A 22676-nucleotide genomic window follows, 5' to 3' on the forward strand; every position below is an offset into this window, starting at 1 on the left:
TGTAAAAATGTAAATATTTTGGCCCACAAGGCAAGACAAGTGTGGCCACCATCTTTGGAGAAAAAGAACATCTGTGGGAGGTTTCCAGCTGGCAGCCAACCAGTGGTAGGTTGCCAGTGCCAAACTGGCTGGAGAGAGAGAGAGGGTCCTTCCTCTTTTTAAACCCTAAAAATATATCCCCTGGGCCTTGTTGTTTTGTTGCAGCCAAAATGGTGGGAGCCTCTTCCAATGCCACTCTCAAGGACAACCTCTTGAGCCTCCAGGAGCTGGCTAGAAAAATGGACGATTTCGCCAAAGCCAGAGACTGGGACCAGTTCCACAGCCCAAGAAATCTGCTCCTGGCACTTGTATGAATCTGCAAAGCTTTCCATCCATCTTTCCTGTTGCTCCTTCCATATGTTCCAGTCATTTCCTCCATTCCCTGTGCTTGTTTTGTTTTGTTTCCTGGAGTCTATATCAAGGAGTCCCTGTTTGTTTCCCAGAAGCACAGCTCTCGTGTGAAATTCATCTGTCTCTAAAGAGTTGTATGTTCCCTGTGCTTTTCTGCTTTGCACGCTCCATGCTTTGCACTGTGAGAGAGATCAGCTGACTTACTTGCAGGAGGGAAGCGCACAGGTTGGCGAAGTTGGCGAGCTCTCCGAAGTATTCCAGTGGAAGGGAGAAGTCCAGAAAGGCCTTCCCGATTGGACTGCCGCCGAGAAGGAGCATCTCGGCGACGAGCTGTCCGATGTGCTGCTCTATCTCACGCGCCTGGCGGATGTCTGCGGGGTGGATTTGAGCCAGGCCGCTCTTCGCAAGCTCGCCAAGAATGACAAGAAGTATCCCGTGGACAAGTGCCGAGGCTCCTCCAACAAGGACACCGCCTACGAAGGCCACACTGGGAGATAGAAATGAATCTCATATTTTCGCTCGATCGCGGTTTTGACGAGATCTGACGCCTGTAAGAAGAACGCCAAGGTCGTTTCTGGACATATAGATGAGTGCTGACATTGTTTACCTCTTGTTTTGTCTCACTGAAAATCGTCCCACTCGTCGTTGCTTGACGGGCTCTCTGGTGCAGGGACTGGAGGTGGCGAAGCAGGCTTTGCGATGACCGCAGGAAGTGGCTTCATGGCAACGGGCATCTTGATTGGACCCGGCACAGGAGGCGAAGCGCGTGCATCCTGAGTCACAGACGTTCTAATAATCTCCTGCAAGATGGAGAAACATGTCTCATGATGGAGGAAAAGAATCACAGCAAATCCTTGCCTGTAGTTTTCCTCGGGCTTCAGGCGGCAGATCCAGTAGCACGGCTTTAAATTGGGTGGCAGATGCAGGCACGGATGCCAATTGTGTGACAAGCTTTACAGCCACGCTCGTGAATGATGTTGCCAGCTGACAAAAACCGCGTAAGAAACGCACACATGAGGAGGCTCAACTTCGAACTTACTGTTGTTGCTTGGACAATCGCCATTAACAAGACGTGTAAAACTTCTCGTTGAGCATCATCACCCTCAACCAAGGATCGGAGTTGAACTAATAGTTTCAAACTCTCCACAACGGCGTTGGTTTGAGCGGATGACAACGTTCCCTGGAAAACAAGTTACGAAACGAATTCGTCCAAACTGACACCAACCTTTGGCAAAGCCTCGACTATGCATGCGACATCTGCCCCAAGCTCGCGCATGAGCAACAACGCCCAGCTACATTTGCTAGCCTTTGGTTGCTCTGTGATTCCTGCTTGTACAGTGGCGCTTAGAGTCTGAACAACAGCTAGTTGAACCTGACAAATGAGACAGTCAGTACAATCCACGGAGAAAGCACTCACGAGAGACAACATACCAACGGATTGTTCGTCGCCAGAGCAGCACGAAGAGAATCGATGCAGCACTTTTGAGCAGATGATTTCAGACTCCGGGTAGCATCACTATCTGGCACTGTGCGTGTTACAGCCACCAATATGCCCAGCAAGATTTGTACGTGTTGTATGGTGTTCTGGTCCAAGCTCTTACTATTCCACTGCTTTTCACACATTGATGCCAAGCTCTCAACGGAAGCTGATAGAACAGCGCATCTGTCCTCAACTGGGAAATACTCCACATACGACTCATCTGAGCATTACACATCAAATCAGAGCCCTACGCATGCCAAGAGAAATATTTTACCAGTTTTCGACGCAGCCGTTGTGAGGCATGTAACTAATGTTGTTACGGATGACAGAGCATTTCCTGAGAGTCCTCGCAAGCTCAGAAGCTTCAAGCCCGCACATAGCAGTTGTGGAATAAGGTCGCCTTGCATCTGACATTACAATTATTAGAAGCTTGTGAAGCTTAGCAAGGTCGCAAACCTTGCTATTTAGACGAGCAACCAGATTTCCTAAGGTAGAAAGAGCGCAACAAACAACTGCATCGCTTTCAAATGTGTCCCATCTATTTTCTTCGCTGAAGAAAATAAAAAGCGCGAGTTTCAGGTGATAATCCAGGAACAAAGTCTCACCTGGCCAGCAGATCGCTACAATAACTCATGGAAATATCGACAATGGTAACAACTAAATCTTCGTTGTGAAGGTATGTTTCAGGCGTCGAGTTCACAATCTACGCAAGCATTAGAAAATAAAAAATAATACAGAAGGTTTGAAAGGATAAACTCACTTGCTCTACGACACATACGATTGCCATCGGGGCCCAAGAATAGGCCTGAAAACTCGGATTGAGAAGCATCTGTTTAGAAACGTTAGATACAGAAAATGCCAACAAAAAAACAAGAGTAACGCGCTAGACTTACAGATAGAAGTTCCTGGCACAGGTCAATTGAAAGCATTGCGGGTGAGTAGAAACTGGGAGAGCAAAGGCATCGAAGAGCACGTAATGCTACAAGCTGTAAGTTTGCATTTCCCGCAGGACTGTTTCCCATTATCCTTCCGCTGAACGAAGGAAAACTTCGGGCATGATGACTACGATCAGAGACTTTCGACCCCTTGTTTAGCAAAATGAGGACTGATAAAGCCCATATGAGCAAGAAATCGCTGTTGTTGAGTTCAACAGGTTTCAGCGTTGACAACTCGATAGGCAGTGCGTTTGAAGCAGGTACGGCATCCACGGCAACAGCTTCCAGGATAAGTGAAGAAACTTCGTGCAGGTGAGGTTGAAGTTTTGCAGCAATAGCTGGTGACTCCATTCCTTCCAAAAACGGTTTATAATTTTGCTGCACCAAAGACATAGTCTTTGTAAGAACCGAAATGTATGATTTCGTACCTGCATCTTTCCCGAAAATTGAGTGCAAACCATAGTGTAATCCTTGAGAAGGCCAATCCAGCAACGATTGAGTAAGTTAACATGGTTCCCCAGAAGGGAAATCAAGAGATTTCCGACTACAGCCTTTTCAGGCCCGCTTTTCAAACAGGCGAGAGCATACGTTTTCACGGCGGCATGAGCACCAAGTAAGCCAGCTTTTACCTGCATATGAATATTTATGCGACGCATAGTCAGGTGCTTCAAATTATACGTACCTTACAACAAACCCACTCGGCGTAGGAAGTGTAATTGAGGCTATCCCAGTTCGACAAAGGACGCGATATTAAGTTCAAAACTCTTTGAAGAACTCCACGGTCATTGCCAGCAACTCCACTCGTCACAATCTGAAAAGAATAACAGTCATTAAACAAATCATCTTTGAAGTTTTTGCATACCCTCGCGGCCAGTCTTGCACCTGAAGCCATAAGCAACGGACTGGCAGACGGTTCTAATGCCGTGCGGACAGCTGACAAGAATTGAGCCTGACAATAGAGAAAAAGAGTCAATATTAATCAATTCCTGTGCCTAGAGGAACCTGATATTGCTCCAATAAGAGGTGGCCCGCATACTCTGGGTCTGGATCTTCTGTTTTTCCGAACTGCGGCGAAACGAAAAATATTGAGTTTCTGCACAAGATAGATACAAACTTGCGGTACCTTTTCAAGTATTGTATCCAGTAGGCCGACACCGATAGTTCTGATGCTCTCCATTGCTCCAGTTGCAACCTGCATTTCGGTAATATGAGACTCAGGTAATGCACACCGATACAAGACCTGATACGCAAGTGCAACCAGCTCGCCTAAATGAAGAACTAGCAGGTCAGCACCCGGGTTTCTTGCCAGATGTTGTCGTGCTTGATTGATGTCAAAATGCAGAGGGTCAGCCCCCACTGCAGTTGGAATGCGACTGAGACATCTGAAAAAAGAAAAAAAAAAAAAAACCCGTAATGTTGTGTGCATATAAAAATGAATCAACATACTCTGCCGCAAAAACGCGCGTTGTATAACGAGGTAAAAGATCAACTTCTCTCCTTACTTCAGATTTCGCTGGCTCGGAATTTCGAGAACCAATCATGCTACCTTCATCATCTTCACCCACTGGCTCTTCAGCTCCACCAATTGCATTAGAGGACGAAACATTTGGTTTCGAGCTCGCAAGGACCTACATCAACAGTACACAGGTCAACTCGTATAGACTCACATAACAGAACTTACAAATTGATCTTACAACAGTGCGGCATATTTGAATCCAGCGAGAGGGGTACGACGGACAGGCTGAATCCAGAAGGCGTTGCAGCGTCAGACGGACGGTTTTAATAATCCTGAAAATAGACACTTTGAAAAACAGCAGAGTGAAACAGGCTTACTTTGAATCAGTTTCGGTATCTAGCATTGCAAATAAATCTTCCTCAATCCTTTCGTTATTCATGGCCACCTGAAAAATCACGTTAGGACTTCTTTCACAGGAATCCCTTTAAAAGTACTGGATCGCGTTCACAGAGATGCCTTAACGTCGAAACTGCAGCATGCCTCAAAGATGGCTGCAATAGTAATAGATTAGATACAGACAATATTATTGATAGCAAACCTGCTTCGAGAACAGCGTCGGAAGAAGGGTCTCAACGTGAGCATGGACGGGAAGAGCCTGTGGAGCGAAAACCACCAACTGTTGTATATATCTCACGCCCCTACGTTAAAACACAAAAATAAACAAGAGTCCAGAACATGTACACCCGCTCACTCTAAAAGCGCTCCTGGTTCCTCACCAGAACTTACGACTGATACAACGGACTACATAAGATCCCTGGTCAGTAATCTGAGCTGCGGGCTTGAAATGTTACCTTGCACCGCGAGTAAAGGGAGCTTCCAAAGGATAATTCGGGCCCAAGAACAGCCACAATAGCATTCACCACACGACCAATGCTCTCTCTTATTTCTGGATGATTATGATCCTCAGATAGTATGATATCCATAACTAGAGTCAACGTCGCCTGCAAGACACAAATATCACTTTTATTCACACACACATAAAATACCTGCACATGCGGAACAAACGATAGACCAGCAGATTCGATGGTAAGCCATAAGCCATGCAAAATCCAGACGTGGTGCCCCTCTTTAGCGTCCCGAGCCATTGAGCATATGGCTTGCACAGTTGCTGGAACAAGAGCTGAAAGTGCCATACCCCCTACACTGTAACATCAAAAGATTATTAGCATCAACAGCCTAGATAAAAGCCCGTATAACCTGCGATGAATACATCCAAGAACAAATGCAACTGAGCCTTTGTGCAAAGATTCGTTTGCTGCACCTACATCGCTCAAAAGAGATCGCATCTGCAAAAAAACAAAAAGGATTGTTTGACATGGGCAACGGCATCGATACCAGACGTGCAGCGTAAACATCTGTTCCCATTTTTGCCAGTAAGCCAAGTCCTTCGGCAGCAGCACGGCGGTGGGTCGTGGCACTTGTTTCTTCCGAGAGAATGTCCTGCACGTGCTACAGTCAGTAAAATCGACTTGCTTATACAAATAATCTGACCTCAAACAACGTCTGAATACGTTTCAAAACCTCTCCTTCAGGATGTTCTTGAATCCGTTGTGCTACAGATTTCTAAAAGTTGTAGCAATATAAACAATGAGCATAAAAATAATCACAATAATGTTGCATACCTTAAGACTTCCAAGTAGCGCAACACAGATATTTGTTAAGCTCGCATCATACGAGGGCTTTTTCCCATTTTTAATTGACATTTCCATCACGTCCAGCACTTGTAGCCTTGTCGTTTCGGACTGGGAATTTCCAGCAAAATAAATAGATGAGCCAAGTTAAACTATATTATTACCTGGGTTCCAAAAAGTGTTCCCAAGCACAACATCATCTCGTCGACGAGCGTGGTTTCCATGGGAACCGGCTGAAATAACTCATTGTTAACAGAAGTATAATAAAGGTACGTGACAAACCTGTGGAAACGCAGGCACTTCCTCCCATACACATGGAAGCAATCCGTCTCCACCACCTTCGAATGCACGCATTTCGTCTTGAAATGAATCTCTGAAGAGAAAACTATTAGATCGTTCTTTAAAAAAAACGCTTTACAACCTTCCAGGTAGCCATGGACCAAGTGAGGCATCTCTTGCATCAAGCAACAAACGCAAAGAGGAGCTTTCCCCATAGCTCGACGGTTCTCTGTCAGAATTGAAGGTTAGAGAAAACACCAGATGAAACACATACCTGAAAGGAGCAGTACAAATCCTCAAAAGTTGGGTATGCTCGTTCTTGTAGGAAAGTGGAGCCGGAAGCGTTCTGAACGCCCGTAGGACTTTGATTATAAAAACATCAACGAATGGTTTTAAAGGTGGAGTTGCTTGCTGTAGCACGTTTGACGAAAGGCACGAGAGGGAACTGGAAAAACAAATTTAGAAGCACATCAAATTGAAGCTATCAGAAAGGAGCATGCATTACCCGCTCAAATATCCAAGTACGGGTTGAATTAGCATTCCTTCGCGCTCAGGAGAAATTTGAGCCATTAAGTAGTTTTTAACAAAAGCCGTCAGTGCTTCGACTGCTGCCGACCAGCCACTAGTAAATAAATGTGTCAATTTTGACCCACACATTGTTCGTTCGATATACCTGATTTCGGCAGCAAGATTTCCTCCCAGTTGTTTAAGCATGCCGTCAATATTTCCAGAAACTGGAGCGGTCCACAGGCTAATCAGCTCACGTTCTTTTTCTCTGAGTTCCTGTGACAGTTATAGTCAGTATCTAGTATTCCAATAAGAGGTGCAGCTCACTTCTCTAGGCAGAGATGAAACAAAAGAGCTTATCAGCATCCATCCCGCCTCTTTCTCAGACGCTGCAGAAAGAGAGTTTCGAACGGGTTGTAAAACAAGTTTTCTTCCAACGTCCAGAACAGCCAGCGGCAGTCTACACCAAATAAAAGTTGTCAAATGAAACGTCAGCGTACCAGTACCTTGACGGCAGGCCAAGTAATAGCTTCGGGTATGATGCAAGAAGTGCGGCCAGCAACGCAGCCTGTCCATGTAGTGCACCTAGTTGAAGCTTCAGACGATCACCCTGCAAAGTAACCGGCTAAGAAAAGAAACAGTTTGGCATTCTTAATACCTTTTCTACAGCGACTGCCTCATGCACTGCCCACAGGGTTGTCACGGCACAAGACATAACGTTACTTGCAAATGTTGGATCTACTTCCGCAAGTGTCCGCAAAGTTAGCGCTGCTTCCACGCGTACCTGTTCATCTGATCTAATTTTGGACTACGATTTAAACACGTACCTCTACTGAATAATGCGACGAGCTTGAAACTAGCGCACCGTCCAAAGCATCACGAGCAGATAATGTCACCTGTTTTCTTTTTCAAAACAATAGAATTTCGCCGAATAAAGGAAGTGTACAAACCTCTCCAAGCGTTGTCAAAAGGTGTGACAGTGTCCTCAGTAAAACCACAAGCATTGAAGGGCTGTTGTCGGCTAAGTTGAGCTGTTCCAATTTCGCGAGTATAACTAAACTGTTAGGTAAGGAAAAACAATTACCTGTTTACATAGCATACTCATTAACTCCTTTTGACCCGGTTCTCCCATTTGCTCAACAATGCCAACACGAAGAATGTACAAGACACAAGCCTGTAAAGTGGAAAATTTAGAAATTCACATAACATAGCTTCAAAAAATCTGAACCTGGGCGTGCGGGTCTATTTGCGAGTTGGCTGAGCGAAGCAAGTTGATTACTTGGGTTGCGTAGGCTCCCAGCTCAAAGTCATTTTTTGAATAGCACAAGTGCATTTCCTGTATGGTTACAACTTCAAAAGGAACCTTCTTGAGAACTACTTTACCTGCAAGAAAGCTACCCATGCCATTGCAAGCCCGACCCGAAAGTCTTTATGCCGAGGACCTGATACTGACGAATTATACAGGTTAGACACCAAGCTTCTTCCTACCTTTCACAAACGGTGCAACTAGGTACTTGTCCAAAGCGCCTTCCAGAACTTTAGCTGGTGGGGGAGGCGCACCACCTTTCCCTTTTGGTTGAATCTGTAGCACTAGTCAGATAAAGCACAAGCACAACCAAAAATGAAAACACCTGTCCTTGTGGATTCAGCCCAAGTGCGACAAGAGCGCCCAGAGCTGCTGCAAAGCCATCTTGTACAGACTGCGATGCGTCTTCTAAAGCCTGGAAAAGAAAGTAAAGAACTTTGGATGCTCGAAAAAGGAAATGTTCATCGTACCTTTAGGCACAGACTAGCGCAATTCTCAAGAGCTCCTGGGCCAAATCCGGGGCCTCCAGTGACAGCAAATAGTCTCAAGCATCCGGCTGATATGGCCTTCACACCAGCACTTTTGTCTGTCACGCCCGACTTCAATATCACCCGCAATCCATCTGCATAGGCAGACCAAGGGCCAATTCCCCCGCAACCTTCTAGCGCATCGTGAAGAAGCTGTATCCCTGCCTGTCTTACCGACACCTACGAAGAGCAAGCACAAACTTTTACCGTAAATCAAAAAGCCGTAAGCCAAAATACCTCCTGAAATCTCATCAGCTTTGCCACTAGAGTGCTCGTCTCTCCAAGATTTGAAGTGATCTTTGGTCCATATGAGCGATATAAAGTGCCCAAGCATTGGGCAGCACCTATTCCAACCGAGACAGAGATATAAAAAGGATGAAAGAGATAGAGAAGAAGTTTACCAATGAATGAAGAAGGGTCGCCCTTCTTGTTATCGGTGAGCCATCCTTGAAGACTGCTCGCCCGCGAATAAATAGAAATGCTGTCTCCTTTGATCATCAGTTCTAAGACTGCCGACGCAGCGAGATGTCTCACGGGCGGTCGGACTCCCAGGAGCAGTAAATTCTGTAGAGCGTCCTCGCATTTCCTCTGGCAGGCCAGAATCCGGTCCTGGAAGCGAGAGAATTCAAGAAATCCAGCATGAGATCCGAGCGGCATTGCGATATTTCGACACTATACCGGAGACTCGTCGTCGATCGTCCAGATGAGATCCGCCAGGAGATCGAAGCAAATGAGCGGATCCAAATGCTGCTGCAATTTGAAGGACGCCGCCATCGATTCGAGCTGCGCGACGAGGACATCGAGCTTGGCGAGCTCGCTGCCCGCCCCACTCTTCCCCATCACGGAGAAGAAGCTACACAAACCCTAAATATATCTGTTGCCCTATAATGGCATATGTTTTCCTTTGATAATATTGATCTCAACAAGCCAAGGATATTCGCATGTCTTGGAGCTCCAAAGATCCGAGCTTGTATGAGATTCTTCGTCCAGAGGAGAAGGCCGTGGAATCCATTGACACGCGCCAGGGCGATGGAGCTGTTGATGAATGTGGCACAGGAGGATGGGGCGGCGCCCATCTCGGATCCGGCAGGGAAACAGATGCATCCCACCACGTCGCGCCATAATCCGAAGCTGCCCAGTGCTAAATCGCCAAGAGCATTCATAATTTTCTCTAAAGCTGTTCCTGGAAATTAGGCAACTCCTTCAGCAGGTGTCATGTGGCTCTCACAAGCTTTCCACATTTATCTCCCTATGATTATGACCTTGCCAATGCACAAACCCTGCCTGTTCAAACGGCTATGCAGTAGAAAAATTTGAACTGCCTTAAATTGTTTTGACTGTTGAAAAATCCTAGTCGATCACATCTCCAAGAGTAGATAGGATTTGATTAGATGTAATGTCTCACTGAGTGTGGTTCTTGTTGCTTTCTCCTTGTGGATTCAATTGGCATTGAATAGACAATTTCCTGTGGGATTCACGCTGATGCCACTACCACCCCTTGTAACACATCAAACTTTTCTCCGAGGAACTCAATTAAAGTACTCATGAAAATCTTGCCAAGCTCCAAGACTCAAATCCTAGTGTGAAGGATAGAAAGTTTTAGTGCTCAAATGTAAATGAAACATGGTAAGGATTTAAATGGTTTCTCTTTAATTCTTCCATATGCGAGGACTTTAGCTACATACTGCCCAGCTTCTTTCAAAGGGATCAATTTTAGAAGCATTGAAGTTGAACATGAAAGACTTGGAGCTCTTAAGTGAATAGGGGTCTAGGACTTGACAATGAACATGGTAATCATTCTAGACAAACATGGAAAATCCATACATGTAAATGAAAAATCATAAGTTTCCATCCAAACACGTCATAGGAGTACGATATTTTGCATGAATTTGACTTTTGAAATTTAAATCATTTGCAAATTGCTTGCCAGCCAAAATCCAAGTATAGAAAAAAATTACTATGTTACTATAATATTAAATTATTATACACTGGGCACTTGGCTTGACCGCGAGCTTAATGCGATCTCAGAAAGCGATACAATTGTAAATGCAATACTTTGTCAAGGCTATGATGTGACATTCAGATAATTTCATTTTGAATAATGATTTTTGCGATAAAGTCAAACAATGACTATGGCAGGACTTTATGTTATAAGCTTACTGACCGACTTCTTTCAAAAGAGAAAAGGGGAAATTTAGAACTATGGAAGAAATCGCTTCGAGCGTGAAAGACTTGGAGCTCGAGAAGGGGGATGAGTATCGCAGCTTCTTGCATGGAGATACCGAGAAAGATACCGTGTGGAGGCTTGGGGAAGCGCCAGAGTATGATCTTGTCAATCGCACATTCCGATCCGGGCGAACCAAGGTGAGAGATATCTGAGATCTCCATGGAGAAAAATCGTTTGATTGATCAATCACGCTGTTTACGCAGGATTGGAAGCCTGGGTCTCTGGAGGAGACAGTCCAGAATTTAGTCAAGACATGGGAGATGGAGCTGACGCACAAGACAAGAATCAAGGATTTCAAGAGCATCGATGCTGAAAATTTCTCTTTCTCCGTCAATGGTAACCATTGTTCTTGTTCTTGTGATTTGCTACCCTGTAAATCTATGATCCAGGAGGTAAAACCATGACTGGCGAGGAGCTTCTTCGCGCTGGAAGCTACAATGCGCTGCTCGCAAGCTTAGAACATGGAGGAGCAAACAATCCTCCGCTCTACAAATCCTCGCAGGAGACTTTCGAATCGTCTCACGAGATATTTCGTGGAGTTTTTCCCAATGGATTTGCGTGGGAAGTTCTTGAGGTCTTCTCCGGGCCTCCCACAGTCGCGTTCAAGTGGAGGCACTGGGGAAAAATGGAAGGTAGTTTCAAAGAACACAATCCCAATGGCAAGACCGCGGAGATGTTTGGAATGGCAATAGCAGAGGTAAAAAAAAAAACTTTACCATTTCACATGAGTAACTTTTCTCTCTTTTTCCCCTCACTCGAAATAGGTGAACGATGAGCTCAAGATAGGAAGACTGGAGGTATTCTATGACCCTTCGCAGCTGCTGACGCAGCTTACCTGTCCGTACAATCCCAAGAGGTGAAAAGCAAAGAGTGTTCCACTTTCACCTTGGTCAAACAAATAACTATGGAAATTGTCGCGTGTATGAAGTTTGAATGGAAAGCTTTGCGTACGGTATGAAATCCCGCTCAAACATTTATGCAATCATGTTTCTGCTTGGCATCAAAATAGACAAGCTTCATAGCTTCTTCCGTGCTGTGCGTGTAGATATGACCATGGAGATGATCGTCTTTCAAGCTGCCAGTTCTCTCATTGGCCATCTCTAGAAGCCTTGTAGTCGTGTGTTGTGTACATTATAGATTTTATTCAAAATTTAAAAGTGTATCAAGATTTAAATACAATTGATTGAACTTGAAGACCATGAAGGAGCTACATGATCATTCCTAGACGAAGGTATAGTGTAAAGCACTAAATTACAGTCATTCTGCATAGATAAGAATGATGGTCTTAAACATCCTTCAACTCCACAATAAGTGTTACTATGCCAAACACTCTCTAAACTATTATAAATTACAAGATTTCCATCGTATTGCAATATGAGATGACAATTTAACCCCTTTTTATATGTATTAGATGTCCATTTTGGATTATTACCATAATAAAGAACTAAGTTACAATCTTTTTGCATTGTTAACTTAAAATAATGATCGGGAGAATATAATGATTGTTCTGCCTCAAGTATATTATGAGGCCACCAACTAAATAATGTGGTTGTAATTATTGAATTACAATATATATCTTCATCATATAAAGAATAAGTATTTGAAACTGTAACAACAGTACTTTCATAACTATTATCATATAGCCTATCTTTAATTAGAAATTCTATTGCATATCCAACTGTACTTGCTTTAAAATAGCTTGGACAATATGTTTCTAGTAATAATATTGAATTTGTCATAATACTATCTAAAGCAATTATTGCAGTGCGCCCAAATACAGTATTTATATTACTTGGGTTTGCAGTACAAGTTCCACCAGCTATTCCATGATTATGGTTATGAATATGAATTGTAAGCAATCCTCTTTGATTATAAGCTATTGGAAAGATTGAACTATATCTTACACCACGTTCATATCTTTCTCTATCATAAAACATTTCTCTTGTTATTTCTTGAATTCTGTTTATTATGAATCTTGTTGTAAGAATTGAGATTGCAAGAGAATTAGCATGCTCAAATTGTATAGATAGGCAAAAATTAAAATTTAAAGAAAACACAGCAAATAATATGAATTTAGCCATTCCTTACTTATCTGTAAGGTGTTTTATTTATAATGACTTCATTATTTAATCAAGTCAACTAATAATTAGTGAAATTCTAAAATAATAATATAATATATATTTTATAAAATATGTTACTAAAGAAATATAAGCTAATCTCAATTTTAGTTGGAAAAAGCATTATAATAAAATAATATTAGGAATTTTCATGTATTATTTTATGATCTTCTTTGAAATAATAATTATTACATTACATGTATTAAACCTATTAAAGTTTAATTTTTTTTACATAATCTCTCCATTTTTATTTTTATGTTTAACCCCTCCTTTAGAGAAAAAATTTTTTAGGATAAAAGGAGATGATTAAGAAATGATGGGAAGGATAAACCTTTGTGAAGAGGGCTAAAAGTTTTGAAAAACTTTTTTTTCTATCTACTTATCTCATCCAGCTCTTTGGAGTCTCTTAGGTGGCCTGGTAATTAGTAGTTGTCTTGATCCTTGAAACACTAAAGCTAAGCTTTACACACAAACAACAAGCATAGTCAACAAGTTATATAAGGCTGGAGATCATTTGAGTCTCATTTCAATCTTACATAGCTGCAAAATTGAGAATCCAAATCCAAACGTAGAGAGACAATGCAGCCATAAGTCAGACCCAAGCCTAATAACTAGTGCCTTATGCTTTAGGATTTCCAGTTTCTTCTTCAATCTTGGCAATAATGCTCTTTCCCATGTGTTAAGGAACTGGTTTATCTTCCATTGCTCTTAACACTTATCCAGTCATGATGTGGACAATGGTCTCCATACCAAAAGTTGCTACATAGTGCCTGACTAGTTGAGCTGGGAATCCATCACCCTTGAGCAGAGATAGGGGCTTTTAAGCACAATGATATTCTCTAAGTAGTGTGTTTCTTAACAAGTAGAAATCACTGTTTTATGTGTTGTTTTTCCTCTCTTTTATACTTTAGAATCTCAACATATACTTCTATACTTTCAACTTTCAAATGAAATTCATTTAACAAAACATTTCATTTACCTAGTTACAACTCTTGTTCTTCATTAGCAACCAATTATTTTTCCTAATATATTTTGTCATTAGATATCAGTTTACAGGTTATTAGTTTACAATCATTCCATCTTAGCATTAGCTTGTAATAAAAAATTATTGCTTACCTGCTCTAAGATTAATATAGTGAATATTACGGTTATAAAATATTCCTATTATTTTATAAATATATATATACTTAAAATATTTTTATCTAAAATTTATGTTTATATTTAACTTTTAAATATAAATATATAAAATAATATATTTTAATAATAAAATCAAATAATATGGAATATTCTTTCTATTTAAAATCAATTTCTTTATATGGTAAAATACACTTTTCAATCAAATCCATTTACAAAAAATATACTTTAGCATTATAAACAACTAAAGAGAATGACTTAAGTGATGGTCCATAAATATTTAAATATAGTTTCAATTGGTTAAGGTCTTGGGATATTTGAGATTAAGTGCCATTGGATTTGAATAATATTGTGTTGAGTAATCTTCCAGGAAATTTAAATTCAAGAGCTTATAAGCACAATTTATTTTGTTTCCTAGAATATCTTCATCTGCTTGCCACTAAAGAGTTTACACCTTCTTAAGTTCACTCTAGCCCACATATCATATTTGTGGCCGGGACTCAAGTAATTTAGAGCCTTTATTTAATGGCATTGAGCTCAAGTGGGTCACTCCATCATTATGGGTGCTTTTTGCAACACCAAACACTATTGTGCTTGAGCCTATACTATTGTTAGAGTTTGAATGGACAAATCATATGATATTAACCTTTCATTATTCTTTATCAATCATAATAAATATAACCTCAGGAGAGTTCAAAGTAGAAGATTATTTATATAATTTATCACATGAATACAGTATATATATTATTTATAGTCATTTTTAGACCTCTAATTGAATGGTAAATAAATTATTTTCTTAAAAATATTTTAATTGTGATATAGAATAGATAACCTAATTAGGGTAAAGACCTATATTTATATATATATAAATGATATTTAATCTAAATTAGATAGTTTATATGCTACACTATTATAATTAGTATATTTATCTTTGTAATCAATTAAATAGAACAACTTGAGAGAAATATAAAGGGAAATGGCAAAATGCACCCCCTTTCATAATTGATTAAAGGTTTTAGAATATTTAAGATTAAGTGTTTTTGGTTTGCATAGTATTGAGCTAGGTGACTTTTTAGAAAGTTTAAATTCAAGAGATTACATTTGGTATTAAAAAGGTTTTGGATTTAACTTTTGTTAATTGTTTAGGGGAATTAATATGCATTGGTATTAAAGGGGTCTTGAATTCAATTTTATTGATTGGTTAGAGGAATCACACAACATATTGAGAATGATACCTAGTGGTTGGATAAGTTGTTAAAAGAGCAAGGCTCTCAGGATCTAAGTGTCCATTCACAAGTGTGTGAATTTATAGGGAAGCGTGGTAGATTGTAAATAAAAATAACAATTCAAAAAATAATCTATAGGGTTTACATATAAAGGGAAAGGGCCCATAAATAGGAATGCACCCCCTTTTCCATTCAATTAAGGTGTTTTAAGATATTTGGGATTTGGGTTTTGAGCAATATTGGTTGTAGCACATATGGTTTTTACCTTTATCCTATGATGATTTACTATAGAATAACCACGAATCAGAACTTAAACCCTCTATGTGCCACATGTCATATGCTATATGCCATATGCCACATATCCAAAGGATAGTGGTGCGAAACCCAAATTTCAGAGCCTTGGGCCATTGAACAAAAAGCCGGTGCCAAACTCCCAAGTATGGAGCCAAGGAGCAATGACACTAAAGCATGGAATGACTCTCGAGCTTACAGCCCAAAGAGTGAAGGGACAAAAGCATGGAACAATTTGGAATAGTCTTAGAGAATACAACATCCCAATGCTAAGACCAGCACACAAAATATAGCCAAATGGAGTTTGGCACTGTTCAACATACTAGTGGTCCAATGCGAGGATATGGGTGCTCCATCAGCTAGCATGGTGTGGAACTTGGGTTTAGACCTAAGTCGAACGTAGAACAAGGATAGGCACACAAGCAGGAGCTAAACTATGCCTCAAGTTGGTCAACTATACTCGACCTACCCACTATCCCTACTATACATTTAGAACTTCTTATAGCAACCCCCCCCCCCCCCCCCCCCCCCTTGAAGAACACATGCTTTGAGTTTTCACTATAAGCCTCCCTTAGTATCAGGAGTTAGTCTCTGGGACAAGCTCAAAACTTATTAAATATAGAATGTCTCTAAATTGTGAATTTCGACATAGAACGAACACTATTATGTTCAGGACAATTTGTACATTCCATAAATATGCTAAATGAGCAAATTTAGACACTTTTCATAAATAACATTTGGGACCAAAATGAGACTAACACAAAGGGCATGATAACGAAGGTGTTTGGCAGATATGGTAAGCTATCATTTAGCAAATATTGACGGACCAATCTCAATATTGCGGGGGTTCTTGATACTAGCAAGTGAAAGCCAATGACACAAGTTTATCAAACTATGCCGAGTATACTCAACAAGAAATACATAGGGTTCTTACTTTATGTTTATTCAATTTAAGTGCATGGTCATTGATCAAGTTTTTCAACTAGCTCAAGTGGGAATTGATAACAGGTCTAGCAATACTAACCTCCTGCTGTCGTGGTAGTAAGGAAAGAATATCTAAAAGGACTAGCCGACAAGTAACTTTCGATACCCGAAATGACAATTGTGACACTTTCCCCTCCTTAATGCATACTCCAATGTAGACCACTGGCAAGGAAACAACTCTAGAAAAAGTTCAACATGATCATATTATGTGAGAAATGCATCAACTTAAATGAGTGAAGGGAACCTTTTTGTTTAACACGAATGCACTACCAACTTAGACACCTTTCGGCCGTCGTCGACAAGGAAATGACCAACAGAGTTAACCACCCTTGTTACTCTAGGTGTCACTTAGCTTACAAAAGTGTGATATACAAAGACATAGAGAGAGAATCTAGAGGCCCTAACCCTTTTAAACAAAGAAACTAAACCCGTCAGTAAGGTTTAGGGTTGTTTACATAGTCACAATAGGCAGTTAAAGTTGTTTACATAATCATGCCCTTTTTAAATGAAATAAAGAACATTAACAGAGAGGTGGGTGATGTGACCAGTTTACAATAGCTACCCTATGACTAAAGATTTCATCATGCATATGAAGTGCCAAAGCTAGTTTGCCTATACTGGCCCAAACTCAAAGATTAATAGATGGACAATATCAAAGTTATAAACAATGATAACTAAGAGACTTAATTATTAGTGAAGAAAGTTTAGATTAGAATACAAAAGTATTCTAAGTAAGTTATCATCTGATAAATAAGTATAATAGTATAGGAACCACCAAGATCACCAGAGTTGGAAAATATTGGATTAACCATTCAATAATATTCAATAGCCCATGTATCATCAAGAAAACTTAATGATAAGACTATGCTATCAAATATTGCAGATAGCATGCTAAACAACTTATAAAAAACAGCTCAAAGAACATAAAGTATCATCAACTAATAAGCAAAATGCTTGTGAATGTATTACCCGAATAAAATAATATCCGAATTTATCAAAATTAACTCGAGCAACAATCAACAGAATAGAATGAATGCCGTGAGACTAACAAACACTCATTTAAGCTAACTATTGCATTAGTCAAGTTGAATAAATCCTAGTCAATAATACTAAGGAACCAGAGTTGCTCAAGCAAGTGTCAGCAACATCCTACCAATATCTCAATCCAAAGATCAATCCAGAGCAAATCACAAAGAATGTGTGGTAATGAGAAAAGCCATAAACTATCAAAGAGAACAACTAACCATGATGAAAGACCATAAATCATCCTATCAATAAAGAGATGCATAATCATCATCGAAGAAAGAATCCACCATCCCGAAGAATGTCACATCATTTTACATCAACAATAACTAAACAAATCTTTTAATGAGAACAATTAACTATCCCAAGATAATAGTCATTTGTTGCCAAATGCAAATACTAACTTCAACATCGAAGCTAATGAGCTAAAAATGCCTTCTTTTAACAACTCCTAACAAATGGAACAATAAGCATGAAAACTCAAAAAACCAAAAGCTCAAAGAAGTCTATAGCTAAGTCTTGCTTAATAATGATAACGAGTTTTGCATGAACTAACTTCAATGCTAAAGAAGAAATCATGGTACATCCTATAATATCCTTCTCAACACATCCATAAACTAAACTTCATAATGTAAAGTTAATAAAGAGCATGTTTACATCAATCCAAAAGTCAAGTTATGCTCAACAAGTGGTCATCTAATTGATCCTCCATGAATCCATTTATAACAAGTCGTAACTCACTTCATAACAAGTATAACAAGAATCATCAATAATCAATATATTCCAACTTAAATCTAACAAGGATTCAAACATTCTAATATCAATCACTAACTTTTCCTCTCGTAAAGCTAATATAATCCACAACTAAATCACTTTTCAAGGAAAAGCTCAAAACTCAACCTCGACCAAGCAATCTCGTGTAAAACATAATTAACTCAACTTGCCACTTAGTTCATTTGAACCTCAATACAATTGCTAACTAGCAAATGCACGGATACTGATAACACAAAGTTATAACCAAAGCATCAACACTATTTATATCAAGACTAATGAAACAATATTAATTCTACAAAGAGACATTTCATCCCACTTGAATCTCAACCATAATAATGTCAACAACAAGAACAAATGGCTTAAATCATATAATAATACGGCTATAGAACTCAATTCTCCCCTTCTTTAGGAATGTCATCCAAGTCATAACCAAAACTTGGAAACACTATTTTCACATCATCCTTAGTTTCCCATATACATCACTTTAATGCTATCAACATTAGGATAAAGCTAAAAGAAAGCAAAAGTGAATCACCACTCAAAACTCTCCTTTACCAAGCTAACCAAAGTCAAAGATACCTTAGTTAGTATCTTAGACCAAACCTTCAACAAACTCAGTTACAAATAACACATCATCAAGGAATGATTTACCACATCCAAGACTCAATGAAATCCAACACTATAGACTAAACGTAATTAAATGACATCGTCAAAGGTAGAATTGATATGCTAACATGGAGAAATCGTGTAAGTCTAATAACACAATCCTTTGCAACACCATCTAGTAAAGCAAACCCATCACCACTAAATCATCATCGAGCGAAGCAAGTGTCCTTAATGAAGTTTACAAGCAATCACTAGTCACAGAGCAACTAACAATCACCTTTTAACTTGCTTTCATAAGACCTAAACACTAAACTCACATCATTAAGTTATATACTTATGTAATATGAACGTAATACCCCAAATATGAGATATTAGCTCATGGACAAGTATGAACTAAGTGACCACTCGAATCCAACTCAACTGCAATAAGTTCACTAATGTGTTTAGACAATAGCTCTGAGCATGCCTTGAAGAGGTTAGTTATGCATGATCAACACTTAATTGAAACTAAAGTATAGACCATGAGATGGACTCATATTGGTATACAACCTTCTTATAAATAAAGCTATAGTATGGGTACCAACATTTCAACCTCAAACAATTAAGTTAAATATCACCATCCTTAGCCAAGACACAAAATTACCAAGGCCAAATCAAGCTTAGTGAAAGCTCACTATTTTTATAGAGTTTAATGAAATACAAGGTGCAACCTACCACCAAACATAATGTTATAGAAGAAAGGCATAAGGGTCACCTTTCTAGAAAAGTGTAATAACCACTTTTCTACATCAATTTCAAACTCTATTCAACTCAATTGTATTAACTCCAAAGATTAGCATCCTTTTCGGGCTGCATCATACAAACTACTTACTAAGATTTAAGCCAATTGAAGTCAACTCCAACCCCTTCACTAGTTTGTACTAGCTTACGAAAATGAAATGGTTTTTGAACAAAGTGACCAATAAATTAACCATTAGAAAAGTCTAATGTGACTAGAGTCTAAAGTCGAATGTGACTTCGGGTATCGAAAGTTACCTGTCAGCTAGTCCTTTCGGATATTCTTTCCTTACTGCCACGACAGTAGGAGGTTGGTATTGCTGGACCCGTTATCAGTTCCCACTTGAGCTAGTTGAGAAATTGGTCCAAATGTATAGTAAAGATTGTAGGTAGGTCGGGCATGGCTGACCAACCTAAGGCATAGTCTAGCTCCCATTTGTGTGCCTATCCTTGTTCTGCGTCTGGCTTGGGTCTAACCCCAAGTTCCATTCCATGCTAGCTAGTGGAGTACCTATGTCCTTGCTTAAGCCACTAGTATGCCGAAATAGCGCCAGACTCTATTTGGCTCCATTTTGCATGTTGGTCCTGGCATTGGGATGCTGGTAATTCTAGGACTGTTCAAAGTTGCTCCGAGCTCTTGTCCCTTCGCTCCTTGGTCTATATGCTCGGGAGTCGTTCTGTGCTCTAGTGTTAATGCTCCTTGGCTCTATGCTTGGGAGTTTGGCACTATTCCTTCGTTCAATGGCCCAAGGCTCTGAACTTTGGGTTCCACGTCACTATCCTTTAGACATGTGGCATATGACATATGGCATGTGTCACGTGGCATAAAGAGGGTTTAGGTTTTGCTTCGTGGTGTTATCCTATGGTAAATCACCATAGGATAAAGGGTAAAAACCATGTGCACTACATTTGGTATCAAAGGATACGTCTCAGCGAGTGTTATCCAATGAGATTGGGCAACTAGTCTCATTGCATACGCAGAGATGAAAATGATGATCCGAGTGGGTACATGTTTGGGTGCTAAGACTTCACAATTGTTCCTTAGATATGGATATTATTACCTTGTTGTTCCATATTATGTGAGCCTGCTCTTGGGCTCATAAGATGGATGGAGTTGTACTAGTTTGCATGAGTTTGAGCTTGGGCTCATGCGTGAGGCATATTAGCAACTTGAGGATATGCTTTGAGTTGGCAGGATTAATGTTAACCTATCGGTTTCCATGAGTTGTTCCATATACCGTGGGTGAAAGTAAACCTTCCCTGGGTTTGCTATGAGTGGTAAATAGGCTAGTTTGTAGCTGTTTAGCATGGCACTAGTGGATCCTTCCTAGGCATAATTACAAGTGGATCAATCTAGACTATAGAGATTAGTTTATTGGTTCAAGTAATCATTGCCATGCTCTCTTATAAACTTTTCTTGAATTGGATTGAAGGTAGTGTGAAAGAAAGCTTGAGGTTTAGTCAAGGATGAGATTGAAAAGAGAGTTGTCAAAGATGAAGGATCAAACACGTAAATCATCTTCTCTTCTTGAAGAGATGATTCGCAACGAGGTGTGACTCATTGCTCGTGTTCACGGTATGTAATCAAGAGTCTCTATCTTGATGCATATTGGAAATGATGGTCTTACAAATGGTGAGTTGTGGGATGGATAATGGTGAAACGCTAAACCATTTTGTCTAGGCTTGTTGTTTGAAGACTTGAGTTACAATGCTCAATTCTTTTCCAAGGAACGTTGTTATTACTCCTTGAGTAGTGTAGTGCACCTTATCTCTCTCCCCTTAAATCAACTGAAAAAGGGGCAATTGCTTGATGAGAGAGCCCTTAGTGGCTATTTTATCCCCATTTATCCCCCAAGGTTCCAAGGATCCACGGTGACAGTATATCCAAATCTTATCCCATGATCATATGCATTACACTCACCCCCCCTTCAGAGATGTCAATGTCCTCATTGACTATTGACTAACAACTCCTACTGAGCCAAGGGGAACCAGCACCTCCATTTCCACACTAAATCTACCAATCCTTCTATTGTGTAAACCAGCTATTCAATGTAAGGCCCGTGCTATTTGCTCCGATACCAACTGTAGCGCACTTTATCTCTCTCCCCTTAAACCAACTGGAAAAGCGGCAATTGCTTGATGAAAGAGCCCTTAGTGGCTATTTTATCCCCATTTATCCCCCAAGGTTCCAAGGATCCACGTGTAAGTGACTAAATTTTCCATTTTACTTTAGTCACTTAACCACACTTCCAACCACTTAGAGGAGTCTCACTCACAACCTCCACGAGTCCTATTTCAGACTTGGGCTTGCTAGCCCCGAGAATGGCATCCCCGCCATTCAACTTTTGCACTTGGTCCAAGTGCTCCACGTGTCCGATCCCATGACCGACACCCCAAGGTACCACCGACATATTAGCCCGTTACGCTAAGGCCATGCCCCTTTACCTTGATCACACCGGTGGTCTAACACCACCTGCATCACAGTCCCCTCTCTCAAGGACTGGGACATCCGTCCATGAGTGATCATTCCAGGTCCACTCCTTAGCATCCTTAGGATGCCCACAGACATGGGGAATAGCCTTCCCCAATATCCCTTTTCCGGTCTTCATCAAGTCCCTTTCTACCCATGGCCGTGTTCACCAACACTACCACTAGATCGAGGCCCACAGGCCCGACCACTACACCAGAGGACTACTCCTCTTCCTTTCCACAGTCTAGGCCTTTGGGACAACATTTTGGAACACCGTGGCCCTACACAGGCCTCATGGTACTCTCCCTGCCTTCTGCCTTTGGGTGCTCTAGCCATGGGCTTAGAGCGAGGTTCCGTTGAGCCACACCAGGTATCCAAGTAGGTAGTGCCACCCACACTTAGACTGGGAGCATCGGCCAGTCGATCTCCCGGGGGAACTAGAGCCGGCTCTTGAACACTTCACCAAGCTACCCCGC

General features: G+C 40.6%; 2 protein-coding genes and 1 pseudogene across 2 annotated transcripts; 2 read left to right on the top strand and 1 right to left on the bottom strand.

The window, feature by feature from the left end:
* LOC9662341 (protein SWEETIE) lies at positions 1-9444 on the bottom strand. The gene is made up of 49 exons (XM_024687880.1): positions 9250-9444; positions 8973-9180; positions 8809-8915; positions 8515-8751; positions 8370-8459; positions 8227-8320; positions 8122-8180; positions 7967-8074; positions 7823-7912; positions 7689-7769; positions 7566-7634; positions 7397-7522; positions 7245-7348; positions 7066-7198; positions 6905-7014; positions 6737-6853; positions 6506-6676; positions 6374-6460; positions 6235-6325; positions 6117-6185; positions 5944-6063; positions 5813-5884; positions 5657-5761; positions 5519-5607; positions 5308-5464; positions 5113-5262; positions 5013-5062; positions 4860-4959; positions 4756-4812; positions 4639-4706; positions 4500-4593; positions 4252-4433; positions 4046-4187; positions 3929-3997; positions 3808-3870; positions 3668-3754; positions 3488-3616; positions 3234-3434; positions 2764-3183; positions 2631-2699; positions 2476-2573; positions 2327-2420; positions 2145-2277; positions 1822-2090; positions 1616-1762; positions 1430-1570; positions 1249-1374; positions 998-1190; positions 1-938 (listed from the first exon to the last, which is right to left on the bottom strand). Exons 1-48 carry the CDS (start codon positions 9409-9411, stop codon positions 1011-1013), a joined length of 5925 nt encoding a protein of 1974 aa, XP_024543648.1. The 5' UTR covers positions 9412-9444; the 3' UTR covers positions 1-938; positions 998-1010.
* LOC112350883 lies at positions 210-888 on the top strand (annotated as a pseudogene).
* A 1290-nt stretch (positions 9445-10734) lies between the features above and the next one.
* LOC9662342 (pathogen-related protein) lies at positions 10735-11780 on the top strand. Its single transcript, XM_002982749.2, has 4 exons — positions 10735-10935; positions 11002-11134; positions 11188-11495; positions 11563-11780. The coding sequence occupies exons 1-4, from the start codon at positions 10774-10776 to the stop codon at positions 11656-11658; spliced, it is 699 nt and encodes a 232-aa protein (XP_002982795.1). The 5' UTR covers positions 10735-10773; the 3' UTR covers positions 11659-11780.
* The last annotated feature ends 10896 nt before the right edge of the window (positions 11781-22676 follow it).

Source organism: Selaginella moellendorffii, unplaced genomic scaffold (assembly GCF_000143415.4).
Source record: "Selaginella moellendorffii unplaced genomic scaffold, v1.0 SELMOscaffold_55, whole genome shotgun sequence".
Lineage (NCBI taxonomy): Eukaryota > Viridiplantae > Streptophyta > Lycopodiopsida > Selaginellales > Selaginellaceae > Selaginella > Selaginella moellendorffii.

Excerpts from the sequence above, each read along its gene's own strand:
- LOC9662341 (XM_024687880.1), bottom strand. The coding sequence starts at position 9,411 with ATGGGGAAGAGTGGGGCGGGCAGCGAGCTCGCCAAGCTCGATGTCCTC. Across the intron at positions 7,635-7,688 it reads TTTTGACAACGCTTGGAGAG|GTGACATTATCTGCTCGTGA; the intron begins GTTTGTACACTT and ends AAAAGAAAACAG. Across the intron at positions 5,465-5,518 it reads CTTGGATGTATTCATCGCAG|TGTAGGGGGTATGGCACTTT; the intron begins GTTATACGGGCT and ends TTGATGTTACAG.
- LOC9662342 (XM_002982749.2), top strand. The coding sequence starts at position 10,774 with ATGGAAGAAATCGCTTCGAGCGTGAAAGACTTGGAGCTCGAGAAGGGG. Across the intron at positions 11,135-11,187 it reads TTTCTCTTTCTCCGTCAATG|GAGGTAAAACCATGACTGGC; the intron begins GTAACCATTGTT and ends TCTATGATCCAG. Across the intron at positions 11,496-11,562 it reads TTGGAATGGCAATAGCAGAG|GTGAACGATGAGCTCAAGAT; the intron begins GTAAAAAAAAAA and ends CACTCGAAATAG.